The sequence below is a fragment of the Cuculus canorus genome, chromosome 7 (assembly GCF_017976375.1).
Source record: "Cuculus canorus isolate bCucCan1 chromosome 7, bCucCan1.pri, whole genome shotgun sequence".
Lineage (NCBI taxonomy): Eukaryota > Metazoa > Chordata > Aves > Cuculiformes > Cuculidae > Cuculus > Cuculus canorus.
Genome location: NC_071407.1, coordinates 4158971 through 4179006, shown reverse-complemented (window position 1 = coordinate 4179006; position 20036 = coordinate 4158971). Strand labels below are relative to the sequence as shown.

The 20036-nt window shown below is 38.7% G+C and overlaps 1 protein-coding gene across 2 annotated transcripts in view; it reads left to right on the top strand.

Annotated features, from left to right (window-relative positions):
- Positions 1-20036, top strand: part of ATRNL1 (attractin like 1) — a 511034-nt gene that overhangs the window by 439219 nt on the left and 51779 nt on the right. For both annotated transcript variants that reach the window (XM_054070985.1, XM_009570598.2), the window contains one exon: positions 15865-15979. In XM_054070985.1, coding sequence (XP_053926960.1) covers positions 15865-15979 — 115 coding nt within the window. The remainder of the gene's footprint in view (positions 1-15864; positions 15980-20036) is intronic.

Genomic DNA, 20036 nt, shown 5'->3' with positions numbered 1-20036 from the left:
AGGAAAATGAGAGTTATATGAAGAGGGCTTTAATGTGGACATGAAAAATTGTTTTAAATATATAAAGAAAATGTGAAAGTAAAACTCAGTAATGTAAAGATCAAATGGATTAAATGTTAATCCCCCAAATTAAGTTTGTCATTATGTACATGTTCAGATACTTTCCATGACTGAAGGTTACACAAAGATAAACTGTTCCTTAAATGAAGAAAAATATTCATCTATATTTTAAGTTACATTACTTATAGGAAATTCATAGAAGTTTGAATAAGGACAAAACCAGTTGGAATGTGAAGGGCAAAGATTGCTTGAGCAAAGACTGTTAGCTGATAAACAGACCAAAAAAGATAGCGTTTGGAATTGCAAATTTCAACGCTAGGTGATTCTGCAAAAACAAGGACTTTACAACAATCAGAACTGGAAGTCATCCAGAAATGTCACAACAGGAGAATCGAGGACGAGGGAAGTGGAAAGAGTAGGAACCATTCTGGCAATTTATGATCTAAAGAGAACTAAAAGACATCTATGAAATTCCTAAATATATCGTTGGCTCTAGAACCCTTTAGTGCAGCACATTTCAATAGGCATTTTGGGAATTGGGAGCAACCACTCTGTTTGAGAAAGTTTTCAAGAGGATTTCTTTTTCAAGCTCTTCAAAGGTAGGGGTTTTTTTATGCTTTCATTTTTGTTTCAACACAACATTCCGGTGATTTCTGCTAGTACAATTAGAATTAATGACGTATGCTCACGTGTGCAGTACATCAGCGTGTGTCTATAAATGCATACTTTTTGGTTTTTACGTTGATTCTCCTCTCAATGTAGAATACAGCAAGGAAGAGCTAAGAAGAAAATAAAAACCAGCCAACCAAGCCCTTAGAAAAGCGAAGTTGCTGCACATAAAGGGGAATGGGTTTGACTAGGGGGCAGGTAGTGAAGGTCGTCCTAAGTCAAAGTAGCTGTAAGTGGCAACATGCTCAGCTAAGCCGGGAAGTAGGAGGCAGTCAGATTTGTTGCTAGGTCCTGTAATCCCTTGAGGGCCCTTATCCAGAGGACCTGGCATGCTTTGGCTCAGCTATCTAGTTATCTACATCTGTTTACAACTTTTCTTCTGTGGAGAAACCGTGAACTACTTCAAAGACGTACAAAACCTGTTAAGATGTTCTCAGCACTCTGCACGGGTAACTGCCGTTTAAGAGGTAGCTTATGTGTTCTCTGCACCTTTAACCTTCATTTAACTACGGCGCTTTCCTTTCTAGATGTTGGTCCATCAAGACAGGTGCTGTGCCCTAATTGCATTCTTAGTATTCAACCCCACACAATCACTTCTGAATTGTAAACCTGTCTTCATAAAACATGCCTGCAAGTACTCTTGCTTTGTCAGTGATGTCTTTCTGGAATATCCCTTGCCACGTATTTTTCATACTTAAATTTTGTCATAGATTTATTATAATTTTTATCAATAACATAGTAATTAAAATATATTCATATATAATATTAAACACTACTCAATATATTAAAATATATTAATTCTTATTAATGATAATAATTTATTCTCATTGTCACTATCTTCATCATAATGTTGCAGGCTGAAAAATCACCGTAACTAAATTCTTTGTAAATTTGTACTCTTTTGCTTAATACTTCCCTTACTGTGGCAGTGTTGCGTGTTAAAATAAATACAAGTGGCATGTGTAATTCCATATTTCTGTATATTCTTATGGAAATCTAATTGTGCTCTGATTGTATCACTGCATTTTAAACTAGATTTGTTTTACAATAATGAATAAGGAATAAGCAACATTATCTGAGTCAAGGCCAAGTTTTAAATTGAATTGTAAGCCTTGAATAGAAATGGTATTAGGGGAAAATGTTAGTTGTCGTACGTCTCAAAGATAGCTGAGAAGTTTCTGAAAGACTTGGCCAAAATTGTCCTGTTTGAATAGAAACACGTTATAGAGACTTAAAGGAGATTAGGAGACAAGACAATAAATTGAGAATGAAAAAAAAACTTCGGGATTTTAATTATAATGATCGGAAGTTGTTACCATACCCATCTCGAGAGGGCTATAGTTAGAAATTTTAGTAACATTTTATCCTTTGTAAGGATTTTTCTGTAAAAGGAGACAGAAATACCTCAGAGAAGGAATATTTCCAATATCCACATGATATAATAAAATTCCTCCCGATTTTCTTGCTTAGCCTGTTTTCATTTACAAGTAATTTACAAGTAATAACACGCCAGTTCTCACCTGTTTGCTTCAAATAGAATTTGTTGTCTATGGGTAGTGGGTAGTTTAGTTACAGCAAGAGAAAGAGGTGGTTCAAATACCATTCAGAGGTTGAGCTGAGGGGACTTTACTTACCCTTTTCTCTGACACGAGCTGTTGTGTTCCTGATTCACCTGGCAGGGACGTGACCTGCTCCAGCCCTGGGCATGTGCCCAGGGTCAGGGGTTTTGCGCTGGTGGATTCCCAGTGGCTTCACTGGAACCAGGCTTCAAATGTTTTAATTCTCTTCTAGCCTCATTTAACAAATAAAGCAACAAGTCTGAAACTTCTGGTTTATGGTATGACAAGAAAGATGCTTTCTGAGCAACGCACTCTTCAAGTCTACTAAGAGTGAAGAATGGTTTAATTGCTGAAGAGGCTGGGGCTGGCATTTAGTAACTACCGCTGGTTTTGTGCTGCTGATCTAACCACAGGAATTAGCAGTGGGTTCCTGTTATTCACTGTTGCCGAACAGGGGAAGACTGATTTGAGTGGCTGCCCGCAGGAGGGGGGAAATGAAGCAGACGGGCCCTCCGTGCTGAATGACTACAGTGTGTGTCATTTTATGGATGGCTGATATTGTGATACACTATCTTTTAGGACCTATAGAAATCCTGTCTTGTAGTTACTATTGAAAGCAAATCACCGGAAAGAAAATATACACGGTTGATAACTTACCGTGGGACGCAGCGTAATGCTGTGGGCTGTAGTTACAGCGCCAGCTAATAAAGAAGTGTTTGTTTGGAATATTTTACAAAGCTTGGTTTCTATAGTAACGATCATCAAGAATACTTTTCAGCTTCAGAAATAACATCTGCTTGATGACTGGTCTCAAATCGAAAGCCTTGTTTAAGTAAATAAGATCCTACTCCTCCTGCTTATTGTGTTAATCAGGGGCATTTTGATATGGGGTATTTATTTCCATGGAAGGAGCACCCCAAGACTGGGAAAAGTATTGGGAAGGAGTGGGAAAAGGGAAGAGAAATCATAAAACGAAGGTGAAATGCAAGGTTTATCTTGTTAGCCTAATAGTAGTCCATGCTAAAATAAATTAGAGTTTACGCATAGTACAAAAGTAAATGTGTTAAGAGCATTCTGTTGACTGAGTTACAGGACAAACATTCTTCTGTTTTACTCTTGGCAGTGGATTAAACATCATGCATAAAATGAAGGGAAGCGAAATCATTTGGTTAGGTATGAAAAATATATGAGGTGGAGTACAAAGCTTCATGGAATGCAAGGACTTGAAGACAACTTCAGTGAAAAGTTCACAAATCTGTGAATTTTCAAGGAAACTCTCCAAAAAGATGGTCAGTCTGCTGGGAAAATGGTGAAACTGTTAGAGAATAAATGTTCCAAGCATCATTGCTGCTGCTAAATTTTAGAATGTAAAATTTAAAGTGAGAACATTTCCCGAAGCAAATTAATAAGCTTTTCTGTACTTTCATGCAATAAGAAATGGGGACCATAGAATTCAATGTGAATCATAGTGACTGTGTAGCACCTTAGTGAAGAAACCAAGAAAAATATGAAATATGAATATTAAATATTGAGAAACTCCTGCTCAACCCTAGTGAAACGCACATGGGACAGAAGTGTAAACTGAGCTGGACTATGTTTCCGTACTGTTCATTTTCTGTTACCAGCGCTCAGCAGGGTAGGCAGGCTTGGAGTACGGTGCTTTCTCAAAAAATAAGACTTACTTTCCATGTAAGTGGAATAAGGAAGTGGGATTCAGCCAATCCAAGATCAGCCAATATTTTATACAGAAGATCTTTACTGGTTTAGTAAAAAATGATGCAGGTTTTGCAATATTTTAAAGGACCAGTCTTTTTCCTGTTTTGATAAATTAAAAAAAGAATCTGCCTTTTTAAAGAAAAAATTATTCTGCCAGTTATGCTAAGCCAACATGGGTAACATGCATAAATAATTTCATTCATGGGAATAATCCTGTTTGCTTTACTGCCACAGTTTCTCCAAGCACTAATTCTCGTGTGTCTAATTATTTGTCAGATTAAATCCTCGTGAGTTTCATTTCTTATGCGTTTTCAGTGAAGCTCCTAATACATTTTTGACCATTCTAAGTACTAACCGTCTTGATAGGGAGCATCTTGGAAAGGAACGCTAAGTCATAATACTTGAGTCTGAGTTTATTTTCATAATTTTTCAAGGAGACCATTAAGAAATTAATAATATAGTGTCAGATTGGCAGTTGGTAAAAGTCAGCGTAGTTCTGCTGTTACTGGAGTGTTGTGCTGATTTAAGCAGCTAAGGATTATCTCGTAGATAGAGATTTGAATTAATTAATAAGATTCAAGTGAGAAGCTGTACCCAATTATGCTTTCAAATTGGTGAATGGGCAGAGTAGGTGGCAGAGGTCCTCAGGAGAGGAAAGTGAGAGACGTGTCTTGCAACACCTTTAAAAGGTCTGGTTTGTGCTTTCCCACGCCTGCCAGCCCGCCCTCTCCCTTCCCACCTCGCTGCAGCAACTACTGCCAAAACTGCCAGTCCGTTTAACACCTGCTGCTGCTACTGCTGTAGAATAGAGCAAAACTGGGTTCCCTTTTTTGGCCATCACATACTTTTTCCTCGGGATAGAGGTCTTTTGTGGTTATTTGCTGCTGCTGGAGCAGCTATGAACTGACCCACGATATCCACACGCAGTCACTAGGCTGGAAACGTCTGTAGGTTCACAAATCTTAAACAGGGATAACTTGTTTCAGGGTGTTTTCAGCTACGGTGTACACAAATTACAGCTTTCCTCAAACCACGGCAAGGACAATCAAAATCAAAGCTAGGTCATGCTTTCAGATGTTTGGTTTGTGGCCTCCCTACATTCAGTAGGCTTTGATCTGTGTAAGTTGTCATGATAGAAAGTAATTTGTTATTCCGGCGCCATTAGCATTTTTTGCTGCATTAAGAATATTGCCAAGTTTGCACTTTAATCCCTTCTGCTGACAGCTAGTTTTCACAATGTGTCTTGATTTAGTTCTCTCTTTTATTATTATGATTCCAGGTATAAATGTTTTAATTTATCATTCACTGGGAATTCTGCATGTGGCTGGGAGATTGCAAAAGAACTTTAGAAGGTATTGCTGAAGAAAAGTTCACTAGAAGTGTATTTTGGATGACATACGGTGTACTATATTTTTTTTCCATTTTTGCAAGAAAAGCAAAATACAGTATAATAATTTCAGGACATTTGCCTTTCTTAGCCCTCAGGTCTGGCATAGATCTTTTAAATAATGATCAAACCTCATATTTGATGATTCTAGGACGCTGCACAGCTACAGGAATGAGATCTTTGTGGTCACGAAAGACACCGGTTAGTCAGAACTTTGGACTTCTGCTCGACATTCATTGTTGCAATGACAGATTGGAATTTTATGATCCACCTCAACCAAAAAAACAACCCAAGTTTATCCACCTCATGGATATTTTGGAAATCTATAGCTGGCTCAGTTTGCATGCCCCTGGCAAAAGTAACGTCTACTGTGCTCATCCTTAGCGCAGCTTTCCCTGCCTGTCGCTGTAGCCGCCCGTGCTGGCCTGCAAGTTAGGTGGAATTTAACCTGGCTTTAGTACTTCATCTCTCCTGCCCTGAAAAGGCAGTAGTGACACTGGAGGGACCATGTAAATGACCCCACTCTGGTATATGGGAGCGATAATCTAGTCTTACATAATCAGCCGAAGCTCAAGCAGTGGTGGACTCAGTAATATATCACCAGAGAAATGTGAGTTTTTGTACACAAGAGCATCTAAAGTTGAATAGTGGAGGAATAAGAGAATTCTCCATTTCTTATTTCTGCTCCTTGGAGATCCAACAGATATACCCATCTGGGAGACGAATGCCCATTAGCATCACTTCACTGCACCGCGCCACTGTGACTTACAGCATTTGAAGTGGCAGTAAAGAAGAATTTACAGGAAAGTGTCTGGGCGTGTGTGGTGCGTGGTATATGCCACAGACATAGGGTCTCAGGTGCTTTTCCCAACAGGATCTAGCTAGCTGCTGCCAAGATAAATTTCTCTTCACAGACTGGACGCTAGCGTTGCCAGCGTTTAATCAGACTCGTAGAGCTTAATCGGGAAATGTTCTGGAGGCTCTTGGGGATACCTCTGGCAGGAATCCAGTACAACTACTACACACACCATCCGCTGTAAGTTATGTTCAATATTTCCAGATTAACCTGAAATTACTGTTATTAATGGTTGAGATGGAAAAGTAAGGCAAAAACAAGTTTATTTACCAGCATGAAGAGATAGGAAACTGCATACATGGACACACAGAAAAAGGAATGTGACGTGCCTCGCAGCTACCTGGTATTTTTATTTAACTTCAATGTCTTGTGTTTTGTTCAGCCACTTGTGAAAGTCAAGAAAACTGCAGGGTGCTTCACAGAGGTGTCACCGTGCAGAAAAAGCAACCCCTAGGCAGTAGGATGAAAGCGGAATAGAAAACCTGACTTGGAGTTCTTGCTGGAAACCCCATTGAAAATAGATGTGTCTGCAGGTGTTTCTCATGGCTTTGTCTTAATAAATCAATTTTAATCAGAATGTCATTTCATAACTCTCTTGGTAATGAAATGCTATATGACATAGTATTAGGATTTGAAACAAAGTCTCTTACTAGATTAACTGGATAACTGCACATAAATGTAGTTCTTATAATAAAAATATGGCTCTTCTGAGCATAAACACATTCAGATTAACACACAAATTTAACATCAGTACACAACCTTTGATAACTTAACAGCCACATTCTACTCAGAAAACAGTGCGAAAAAAGAATGCAGCCTATCACCGCAAGTTGATATGAGATAGGGAGGTAAGACAATAAATTGAAAGATAACAATGTGTGTTGCTCACTGAGACCGTAATCACAGCTTGGTAATCATAATGTATTTTTATTGTTAAGTCTCAGTTTTTCTTGTGGAAAAAAAACCCACAATGTATTTTAAGACTTCCATGGCTATTTTGAAACAAAGATTTTAATGGAGAATTATATTCTGCTAGCACAATGGGGCAAAATTACTGTGGAAAGATAATTCACTGTTAAAAATATCTCTAATAAGAAATGTTAGTGAAATTTTGGTGAAGTTGCATTATATTATCAATAAGCCTCTTGGCTCTGTTAGACTCTATAGAAATTTTCAGGGAAAACTGGATCATTCTGAAGGTCAAGTAGGATCGGTAGAGTCCTCCCAGTAAATCAGTGCTGGATGGATGACTCAGTCATGAAAGCAAGGCAATTACCTCAAGTCACTTTCAGTAGAGGTGGAAGAGTTTTAAGGTACACCAAGATGTTCTCCAGCTTTTACTGTTGTAGGTAAAGTGGTTTTGTATCTTGCACAGGTTAACGGGACCTCATAAAGTAGAGTTAGAAATCTCTGGAAAAATCCTCGGGCAAAAGAAAGTGCAGTGTAGAAGCCCGAAGTGTTGAGGACACTCACGCTCTGGGCCATTCTTGTAGGTTTAAATGAGGTAAAGCTTTCCACTCACTAACTGCACGAGAGAAACTTTACAGGATGGATTAATTGAAAATCTTTAGTGGATGCTTAAAATTTCAGTAAAACCCTAGAGTCATATGAAGAACTATGCCAGCCACAAAGCGACGCTCAGAACTCCAGCCTTGCTTATTTATTCTGTTGCGGTATTTCCTCCAGTATATTTCTCCTGGCACACAAATTATGTTTGGTGAAAGCTTTTTTATTTTTTGCCTTTTTTTTTCCCCCCTTTTGCACTGTCATTAATATAAATCTGTGGAGACAGTTGTCAAAACTTTTGGGTTGGTTGGAAGCTCATATTAAGAAGTATGTTAATGAACATTTGCTAAGATATACCAAACATTTAGAATAGTGATGCAGTTTAACGCTAATAGTCTATGAAAAAAGCAGTACTGATTACAGTCCTTGTTTCTGTCCGAGCCATTGCCTTAGTTTGAGCACTCTAGAAGAAGTGCCAGGTTCTCCTTCGAGCAGGAGTGGGTGCGGTTGGAGTTGTGGCCTTCTGCTGGGAGGCCACTGCTTTGACAGCACCCACTGCTTCTTCATTCCTCTGATGTTACTGTTGGTTTTGATTCTCTTGGCCAATGACCGTGGAGAACGCCGGGTAGGGATATGGTGCAGGTTGGCTACAGGTGAGAGTCTTCCATCTCATTCTGTTGGCAGGATAGCTGTGCTTAGGCTCATTGGGAGACTCTCCAGGAAAAATGGCCAAAGAAACCACCAAGAAATGATATCAATGGAATTCTGTAAATTTGAGAGAGTGAATTTTCTTTTCCTCCTTAGCACTGCTGAAGTCTTCCTTTACTGCACTGAAAATGTTGAGAGCGATTGTAGCATTTTACTCTGCTTCTTTAATGATAGGCCGGAGTATTTCACCTCAAATAAACATTTAGTAAAAGCAGAATAGGAGAACCAGGAAAAATTCTCCTTCTGTGACGAACGCAGCACCATCGCCTTCAACAGTGTTTTAAAGGGAAGTAGCTACAACTGTATTGTAAAGCCTCATTGTTTTAGAAAACAGCTGTATGAGTATCCAGGGAAGCTGCAGCCATGCCATTGAGTCCAGAGTGGGAAATAAAACAGACCACGATGGGCCTGAGCAGAGAGCTTCAGCTTTTGGGAAATTTTTAATATTGAAATGAAGATTAACAGGGTTTTGAGGTTTTTCAGTTTGCACGTAGGTATCTGAGTTTGACCATAAACCCAACTTAGGTGCTCGAGTGCTTTTCTGACTCTGAGATTTTCTTGTCACAGATAAATCAAGAAAACCAGAAAATAGTCAAAGTATTCAGGAAAGGAACCTGAAGCGAAGAGAAATGAAGAAATGAATATAGCAGCAATGTAGATTTTACGTTTCCTCCTTTTCTCCATTCCTTACTTCTCAGGGGACAGTCTTGTTTCTTGTTTTCTTTTACCCCTCTGAAATCTTGCACATTAAACTCCAGAAAAGTGGATGTTTACATTCTGAGCCAGGTACTAATCCTGTCACAACAGCCGTTTTGATTGTTTATTTGCCAAGTCATCAAGTTTAGTTTACGTGAAATTCACCAGATTAATTCTGTTTTAATAATATGATTAAAAATTAAGTTTAAGTCGGCATCATTTATTACTGAAATAAAAATTATAAGCTGAGCTGTTTTTTTAAGAAGCAGAGAAGTTGCTTTATTTATAATGAATTCTTGTAAGCAGTACTAAGACCACTTGAGTTAGGAAACATTACAGTGATTAATGCATAGTTGTTTTCATCTTAATACTTGATTTATATATCAGATCTGTATTTGTGCACACTGTCAAACTTTATTCTGTTCTTGTCAAAATACTTATTACTGCTGACAGGTGTAACATGCTCACATTAATCCTTAATTCCTTGATTCAATTTTCTAATTGCTTTTTTGGCATGAGTTTGGAGCCATTTAGTCTTACGTGATCTATTTGTCTTAGGGTATAATAATGCACTTTTAAAAATTGCATGCCCCTGACTTAGAACGCTGAGCAGAAAATACATAGACATTATTACTTAGTACTGAAAATCCGAAGTTTTACAGCACTTCTGTGAGACACCACTTCTTGGAATACAGATAAGGCCAAAACGCTTTATGCTTTTCATCTTCCCGTATTCACAGTATTATCTGTTTTCATTGATAGATGCTAATCAATGCTAAAGTTTCAGTGCATTTCCCCCAAAGAAATTTTGAACCCTTGCAGACCATCAATGAACATCCCTTTAGTCATCGTTGTGTACCCCTGCACTCCTCTTCATGCTGCTGCCTTCTGTTGCCCATTCTGCCCTCCAAGAGTGACAGAATATGCTTGCCACCTGCTTCTTATTCTGGAGTCTTAAAGATGCTCTTTTCACAGAATCACAGAATCACCAGGTTGGAAAGGACCCATTGGATCATCGAGTCCAACCATTCCTAACACTCCCTAAACCATGTCCCTCAGCACTTCATCAACCCGTTCCTTAAACACCTCCAGGGAAGGTGACTCGACCCCCTCCCTGGGCAGCTGTTCCAGTGCCCGATGACTCTTACTGTGAAGAATTTTTTTCTGATATCCAACCTGAACCTCCCCTGGCGGAGCTTCAGGCCATTCCCTCTAGTCCTGTCCCCTGTCACTTGGGAGGAGAGCCCAGCTCCCTCCTCTCCACAACCTCCTTTCAGGTAGTTGTAGAGAGTAATAAGGTCTCCCCTCAATCTCCTCTCAGCCAAATAACACAGTGCAAGATTTGCTGTGTTTTTCAATACCAAAATAACAAAATAAACCTGGTTTGTTACTTTCTTGTCATTGTAAAACAGATGTGCTAAATTACTTAGGCAGAAATATTTTTAATACAGGTGTGAATACGATGACATTTGTTTTTATGCCAGGAACAGCAGTATTAGCATGTCCGTTGTATAGGAAAAAAAAAACAAACCAGACAAAATTGATTTTCTATAGCAACAGATCAAGGGTGAGCAAAGAATCTTCCCAAAGCTTAATAATTCCTCACAAACTCACCGAGGCAGCTGGACTTTGGCTGGGTCTTTGCAGGTATTTTAGAAAAAAAAAAAATCATAGAGTCATTGAGGATGGGAAAGACCTCTAAGATCAAGTCCAGCCATCAGCCCGACCCCATTGTTCCTACTAAACCACGTCTCAAAGTGCCACATCCACACGTTTTTTTGAACCTGAGGGGATGGCACCTCCACTATTTCCCTGAGCAGCCTGTTCCAATGCTTCTCCACTCTTTTGATAATTTTTTACTAATATCCAATCTAAATCTCCCCTGGTGCAACTTTAGGCTATTTCTTGTCACCCGATCCCTTGCTACTTGGGAGAAGAGCTCAGCACCCACCTCGCTACAACCTCCTTTCAGGGAGCTGTGGAGAGTGATGAGATCTCCCCTCAGCCTCCTCTTCTCCAGGCTAAACAACCCCAGGTCCCTCAGCCGCTCCTCCTAACACTTGTTCTCCAACCCCTTCCCCAGCTTTGTTGCCCTCCTCTGGACACGCTCCAGCCCCTCAATGTCCTTTTTATAGTGAGGGTCCCAAAACTGAACGCAGTATTTGAAGTGCATCCTCACCGGCACCGAGTGCAGGGGTGCAAATCTGAAGAATGGAGAACTTTTCTCCGATAAAAATCTAGGACCCCAGGAAGATGACTTCTGACACTTGTTTTCTGTGAATAAATTTATGACTACACATTTAAATTTGGGGTAAAACCTTATCTTTTTTTTTCTTTTATGCTCTGATTTATTGCCTTCGCTCTCCACGTATTTCTTCTTTCTATATCCACTGACATACTCTCCTCACTATCAACGATAATATATGTTCCTTCACCCTTTTATTTCTTCCTGGTTTCTGTCCCTTTCCGTTTCAACTTCCCAACTGACATACCTCTTTCTCTCTGTCATAGTCTGCGGAGGAAAAGGAATAGAAGAGTAAAAGGTTATTTAATAAGGAAGTGTTTGGTTATTCTGTTTTCCACTGATAAAGTTTTATTAACTCTGTGATTGTCGTTTGTGCTTCATGGTAACAACGTAAGTCACTTTCTGTACGGGGAAGGGGGGTAAGATAATTCAAGCAAGTAAATCATGGTATCTAAGTGCTTTGGGCAAACAAACATGTGCCTTATCTCTTCCAAAAAACCCGTGGAAAATGCATGATAAATGGCACATTTCAGAGAGCATGTTATGTTGCTGTGAAAGAACTTTGATTCATGGTTATGTATTTATCTTTAAACAACTGACAGACCTTAGGGTATCTAAATTATTATCATTTGCTCTATGCTTCCATGGGGTTTTTTTGCTGGTGAATCTGAATGATGTGAGGCAAGATAAGGCGTCTGCTTTTTCAGACCTAACATTCTATAAGGAGCAAATAACCAGCACAAATACAAGACTCCTTCTGTATTTAATTTTTGAATGAAGTCTTCTAAAAAAATATTTATAGGGAATAATTTTCTTCAATTTTATTTTAAAAGCATTAGTATAAACCTCAGACAGAAAGGGATAGGGCCTGTTAATGAAAGGTTTTATGTTACAAAGCAGTAGAAAATATCTTCCTTTTTATTTATTATAAAGTAATTATTCGCCAGATTAAAAAGATACAATGGTATATGTGTTCCTTTCAGTTGTGTGGCTGCATAAACCGTTTTCTGAATTATATTTTGAAATGAAGATTTCATCTTGCCTGCTTTTTGCAAATAGAAAGGAATCATGTTATTTGATTTGCTGTTGTGACAAATTAGGAAAGATGACTTAAATGCTCTGTTGCTTCCATTAATAATACCGACTACTTTAATTGTAAATGCTGTATTAGGATTCAGATGCTGTTTTTCTGGCATAGAGTCAAAGGTGGTCAATGATATCCCATGCAAAGGTATTTGTTTGTAAAATCTATTTATCTGTTTGTCATATTAGTCCATGCATGGGAGTCACTGATAAACCGCCTCTGCAGTTTATGGCACCCGGTCTGTTCCATTCACAGTTCCTGCTGCAGGAACGTTCCTAGAGCTGGAAAATTGATTTTGCACAGAAGATAAAGGAGCAGGGCCAGTGCTGGGGGAGGTAGGAAGCGCATGATGGAAGTGAGATGAACTTGGCTATCATGGGGCTGCATCCCTCTCTGGTTGGTTGAGGAAGAGACATAGAGGTAGAAGGGCACTGGCAGAGGCTGCCCAGGGAGGTGGTAGAGTCCCCATCCCTGGAGGGGTTTAAAAGACAGGTAGACGAGGTGCTCAGGGTCGTGGTGTAGTGAAAGATAGGAATGATTGGGCTTGATGATCTACAAGGTCTTTTCCAACCTTGTGATTGTATGATTCGGTAAATGTTGGAGAGAAGGGGCATGTGTATAGGTCCAACAGGAGTGATAGTGTGTGACAGTTGGGAAGCCTTAGGTTTTGACAACTGGAAGTGCAACAGATAGGAGTGAATGAAAGTGTAATAGTGGGAGAAGTAAGCAGAGAGATCCAAGGTAGACTACCATCAGTCTTTGTATGTTATGTTTATATTATATTATATTATATTATAATATATTATATTATTCAATGCCTCCGTTTGATTAATTTAAGCCACCTAGGGCACAGACTGGCTGCTAGTCTGAATGATCCCATCAAGACTCTTTTCTATATGAAATATTATGATCAGAAGAATTACCATTATTTTTGCATGGCTACTGTTACATTGCCCTTCAACATGTGTAAGTCACGGAAAATTTTCCCATAAATAAGAAAATTTTCCCATACCTTTCTTTTTCAACAGTCCACTCATAATACTTTTGTGAATGTGCAATCAATGCTGCTAATATTCTTAAGGTTCTCATTCTGTTCTCCCCCTTTTCTGCATTGCTTTCAGGATAGAATCATACTGTCTAACAATGTCTGTCTAAATGTTTTGCTGATAATAGATCTATGGAAGTCAACAGATATATCCCAGCTTACACTAGTTCAGAATCTTTTCTCTTCATCTGTTCCTTTGCCCTACACTGAGCTAATACGTTACAAAAAAGATGTTATTAAATGCTACAAATCCAGTGCACTGAGTTTAGAATATTTAATCCTATCACCTCAACAAAATCTACAGAAATCCTTTTCAAATATGACCATAAAGTAAAAAAATAAGTATATTTACCTATTGTTCAATTTATTGCTGTGTTCCCTGTTTCCTTATCTTCACTGAGCAGTAATAAATGTTGGTTACTTGGAGGTAGAAAAATAGAAAATCATAATTGCTGTACATGATGGAAACGCCTCTGTTTTCTCTATATCTAGTACTTTGTAGTGTATTAAGCTTGGCTAAACTATCATTTTTCTTAGTCTGCTTTTATCAGTTGACATTTATATATGCATTGCATTTCGCTATGTAAATGGAAAGTTTTATGGCTTTGAATTTTGAATCAAAACATCAAATTTGTATTTTGCCTTGGAACATGACAGACATTCTGAAAATTTACAAACAACAAAAGAGAAACAAATGCTTATGCTAATTTTGACCTAATGTTTTTAGAAATATCTTCAGTGCTTGACGAAACATTTAAGCTCTCCAAAGTGAAATGCCTATCTCTTAGTGAGCACAAAATATGGAAACATGTATATACAGGAACACTGTGAATTGTGACATTAGAAACTTGTTCTTCTATGGCTTTGTTGGATGCTCTGCTTTTTTCCAGCTCCAAGTGTCCTCAGTCTTGGTAACTTGAAAACAGCGTGGCAGCAAATCGTTTAGTCGAAAGCTAGATGCAAATTAAAAGATCTGTGAGGTCCAACACAAAAAAAAGATGAGAGACTGTGCCGTTGACTTTTCTTACTTAACAAATTAAGAAAATTAACTACAGTCACCTTCAAAATAGTTCCCTTCTGAGTTGACACACAGCTGCATATGATGCTGCCTATGTTCAAAGCAATTCTGGACATCGTTTTCTGAAAGGCTGTTGAGAATCATCATCTTTTTTGTTTTCACATCTTCTAATGACAGAAAATGGGTTCCTTTGAGCACGGACTTGGATCTTTGGGAATAGGCAGAAATAGTAGGGTGCTAGGTCTGGGAATAGGGTGGGTGCTCAAGAACAGTGATGCTGTTGTTACCTAAAAACTGCTTCACAGATAAAATATTGTGGGTTGGTACATTGTCTTGATGTTAACTTGCTCTTCACTCTTGCACAATGACATTTTCCAACTGATGGTAAGAAAATGTCTATTTTTGGACACGTGTCCACTTGCAGAGAGTGAAGTGCTCGAGCTGAGCCATGTCTCACTGTGACAGGTTAGCATATGTTCTATAACCATCTCTTTGTCTCTTCCTTCCCACTCTTGATTCCCGAACTATAGGCTTTTTTTTGTGTGTGTGTTGGACCTTGTATATAGTTAATAAAAGATAAATGCTTGGTAACAACAGGTACCTCCTGCCAGCAGAACCGTTCTTACCATAGCTTTATGTAAGACAAAGTAAGAGGATGAGTGCACAGGAGGCGTTTTCTGAGAGTTTCTATGTTTATTTAAATGTAGAAACGCTACACCTGTTGTCTGAGTATACAGAAAAATTCAGGATGGTCCTATCTCAAAGAAATAATTTGCTTATTAGGACAGATGGAGAAGGGAGACCTACAGGTCTGTGAAACTCAAGAGGAATTGGCTATCTTTATGTATCTGTATATACTATTGATTTGCTCTCATTTTATGGTTTTGGCTTTGGGAGGGCAAGGTAATGGATGCTGTTGAAGCACTGTCCTTTCTCATGGGTACTTCTTGTTAGAATAGGGGACATTCTGGTATTTAAGATACCATTGTGTATATCGACAGGTTTTGCCTTTTTTTTTTTTTTTTTGATCTTTTGGAAATTCATATCACTAAATTTAGTCCGCTCTAAAAGAAAAACTATAATTTTGTTGCCTTTATGATAACTTCATTTGTTCTGTTTGGTTAGATGTGTGGTGTGGGCTGTTAAAGCCCATTTTTCAGTCAATTCTCAGGGATAGGACAATCAAAAAATGCAAAGAACTAATTAGGAAAAAATGTCTTTCTACTGTTACAGCAAACCTTAAAATAAATTATTGATGTACAAGTAAAAATGTAAAGGAACTCTCAGACATTACATAGGTATATTCCTTTTGCAGGGTGCTCCTAAGCCAATTGCCATCGAGCCATGTTCAGGAAACAGAGCCGCAGTCCTTACGGTATTTTTATGTCTGCCCAGAGGATCATCAGGAGTCCCACCTCCTGGTCAGTCAGGTAAGTCTTGTGTTGGTGAGCATCGTGTCTGTCCTCGTGCAGTGCAGTGTACTTGGACAAATGTACCCACACAGATCCAAAATAATGGCACAGCACACGAATACAAGAAAATACACAGTCAAGCTGATGTTAAGTTTAATGAGGAATTTTTGTTTGGAATTTCACAGAATTACAGAATGATCAGGGTTGGAAGGGCCCTCTGCAGCTCGTGCAGTCCAAGCCCTCTCCTAAAGCGAGGTCAACTGGAGCAGGTGGCACAGGAATGTGTGCAGGCAGGTTTGAATACCTCCAAAGAAGGAGATTCCACAGCCACCCTGGCCAACCCTGTTCCAGGGCTCTGCCATCCTCACAGGAAAGAAGTTTTTCCTGGTGTTCAGGTGGAACTTTCTGTGTTCCAGTTTGTGCCCATTACCCCTTGCTATGTCACTGGGCACCATTGAGAAGAGTCCGGCCCCATCATCTTGACACCTGTCCGTTAAATATTTATAAGCATTGATGAGGTCCCCTCTCACTCTTCTCCAGGCTAAAACAGATATCTCAATCTCTCCTCGTAAGAGAGATGCTCCAGTGCCCTTAGTCATCTTTGTGGCCTCTGCTGGACTCTCCAGTAGCTCCTTGTCTTTCTGGAGCTGGGGAGCCCAGAACTGGACACAGGACTCCAGATGGAGCCTCACTAGGGCAGAGTAGATGGGGAGGAGAACTCCCTCAGCCTTCTGGTCACATTTTTTTTTAATGCACCCCAGGATACCATTGGCCTTCTTGGCCATGAGGGCACGTTGCTGGTTCGTAGTCCGATTGTTTTCCACCAGGATTTCCAGGTGGGACCTCTAACCTGTCCTGGTGCACAGGGTTATTCCTCCCTAGGAATATGTAGTATTTTTTATGTCATATCCCAAATAAAAAACCCAGTCATCAAACTATGCTGGTGGACAACGGTGTATCTCATTAGCATTTCCTGAAATAATGTGTGTTCATGCCAACATTCTTCAGCCTAGTCTTGTAGGGAAAAAGAATGGAGACGCTTCTAAAGTTTTGGTTCAAGTTGCTGTAAATGAGTCTTCATTTACATAGTTGGTATTTTCAATTCATTTTTATGTTTAGACAACTAACCTCTAGTTAAGTTCCTTTTCACCACGAATACTTATGTTGTGCTGTTCAGGACTCAATTGAAATATTAGCTTTTTCCCAGAATGCCTATTGGATGAAACCTGGGATTGTATGAGTGGACATGTCTACTTCATTTGGAAGGTGTTCACTTGGGAAATGATCCCTGCTCATTTTAAAGAAGCATTTGTGCTGTCTGGAAGCACTTCTGGTAATTTACCTTATCTGATCGATGCTAAATAGCCATTTTTATAAAATGCTTCCTTAAAAGGAGGTACCTAAATACACTTTTTAATCATTTATATAATTACCTGCAGTGATATGATGCAAAATGGTTGTGACAACAAAGTTGAGACAGTAATGTGACGCCTCCCAGATGATCAGTTTACTATTTCAGGATTCACTGGAGCTGTTGCCCAAATGAACACCTTTGTAATGAGCAGGAAGCTGCATGGTATGTGCCCAAAATACTCCTATAATCCAGGAAATATGCTTTAAGGCTAACTTTTGTTATTAAAAGCCAAAAAGATATCCTTTTAACCTTCAAAAATCCATTTAAGAGATTAAAAAGTATTGAGTAATGATGATGGGGGCAAAGTCAGTTGACTTATGTTGGTAATAAGCTCAGATGAGTGTTCTTTCTTCTCCCTTTGGCCCAATGACTGCCTGTTATTTATTTGGGGATTTTAGTTCATTTTTTGAGGGGGAGGGAAGTTATACGGTTTTTTTTTTCCTCCCCCTGCTGAGTCCTGAGGTGTCAACTCAGTTCTTAAAATGCTGTTTATCGCATGGAATATAATTTCTGGAAGTGCTCTGGAAATAAAAGTGTTGCTGATGCTTTGATGTTTCATCAAATACATTTCCTGGAAGAAGTATATAAGTGCTCTGAAGAGAGCAATGAAGGAGAAAGGATGTTTCACGTATTCCCTGTTCATGTCTTAAGGAAATGAAAAAGAAACTAAGGTGTTTATAGTCATACAACAAAGAAAAGCATTATGAAAGGAAATTAAAAGTAATTGTTTAAATTGGAGCTTATTTTTTCTGTTGTTTTCAAATTTACCTATGATGTGGGTTTTGGCAGTAAAAATGTATTTATCTAGTTTCTTCATAATCAGCTTCTATTTACTATATAAAAGTTTTCTTAAAGTAATTGCTGTTCTTTGCTGTGTGTAAAACATGGATGGAATAGACTTTTTGAACGAGGAGCTGGGTTCAACCACCCAGCAGATGTGTTATTTTGAATGCTTCTCAATCTATGAAGGCATACACCTCTTTTTTGTAAGTTTTATGTCCTGCTGTTCTCTTCCATCCTCTTATTACTATGCCTTCCATTGGCTTTGCGGGCTTATTTCAGGTGCTGTTCTTCCTTTTGTTATTATGGTATTTGTCAGCCATTTGGTATTTAAATATACCTAAAATTTTTAGTCTCGCGACTTTCACTTCATTTAGGGTCAAAAGCAAATAGTGATGCTTGGGGCATGCAACTGGGCTGATTTAACCATTAGTTTATATCAGATTATACTGCTATAATTGTGGTTTTTTTCTTGTGTGTAATGAATTTTGGTACTCATGGACTACTTTCACTGTATGTAACCATGCGTAGTCTAGGCAGAAGCTATTAAGCAAGTTTCTTGGCTTACCGGTAGCTGTACTAATTCACTTCATTCCTGTCGTGCAGCACTGCCTGCTGCTTCTTTCCTGGGCTTCCTGGGCGCAGATGCTGTGAACTGTGCCAGGTTATTTGAAATGATGTGGAAGTTTTGTGTAGCAGACATATGTTTGCTAAGCAGTTGGTTTCCCTTATGACCCACGTTAGGTTGAAACAATGATATTTAGGTGGATGGAAGGAGTGTGTTTGGTAATTATGTCTTGCCAAGTAATTTTGGAATCCTGTGTTATTTGCCAATAACCATCTTCAAGATCATTGGGATCATTCTCCGATAAAACTGACGGTGTGTCAAGCGCATTTGTTTAGATGATACATCAACGATACTGATTCTCAGTTCACAAGGAGAGACCAGAGGTATCATTTCTTAAATACATATGTATGAAGTATAGGAAGGAAATGCCTGTGGCATTCTCCATTACTTTTTCTCCAAAACCAAGAAAGCTAATTTTTTCCACAGTTAACTAGTTTACTCTCTGCTGGACTTGTTAGAGTTGTATTCCTATGTTTTTAAGATCTGAATTCAATCAGCTGTGAGTTTTACTTATTTCAAAGGTTTACATTAACAGATATTTTGTTGAAAAATGACTCTGAATATTAAAAAAAAACCCTACAAACTAATGTAAAGGTTACCCTTGCTGCAGCATATGTCCTAGACTTCACTTTATCAGCAGCTGGAAGAAAAGTTGAAACTACAGATGGTGGGCTTTGGCCAAAGGCTATGCAAGGCAAAAACTTCTCTAGGAGAGACCATATGTCCCAGTGGAGTACTTCCTGCAGAAAATGATCAGAACTTTACAGACTTTCAACAGCATTGTTTAGTTCCAAGTGCTAATCCTAGAAGGATGCAAATGACAGCGAGGCTGACAGGATTAAGCTGCTTAAAAATAATATGTGGTATAAGATAATTTTATACGGATTGGTGATGTAGATTTAGATGAAATATTGATAAAAGTGAGTTTGTTGAGAGAAAAAGGCCACTATTCCTTGTCACATGCTTTGAAAAGGAACTTTTTGAAGAATTAAACATCCTGAAAATCTGGGAAGATAATAAATGTTATCAACGCAGCAGGTTAGGTCTCACATAGTAGACCTTACATTTCCTTTTAAGTGTAAGCTCTGAAGAGGAACCTAACACTTTGATTGTACTTCTTCAGGGTAACAACTGTTTTTAATTGAAATTTTGCCGGAACAAGAGATGCATAATAAATTAGAATGATCAATGAAAAACGTTAAGGAAGTTTAGCAGTGATAAAAACTAAATTTCTCAGTTTTGGATTGACTGAT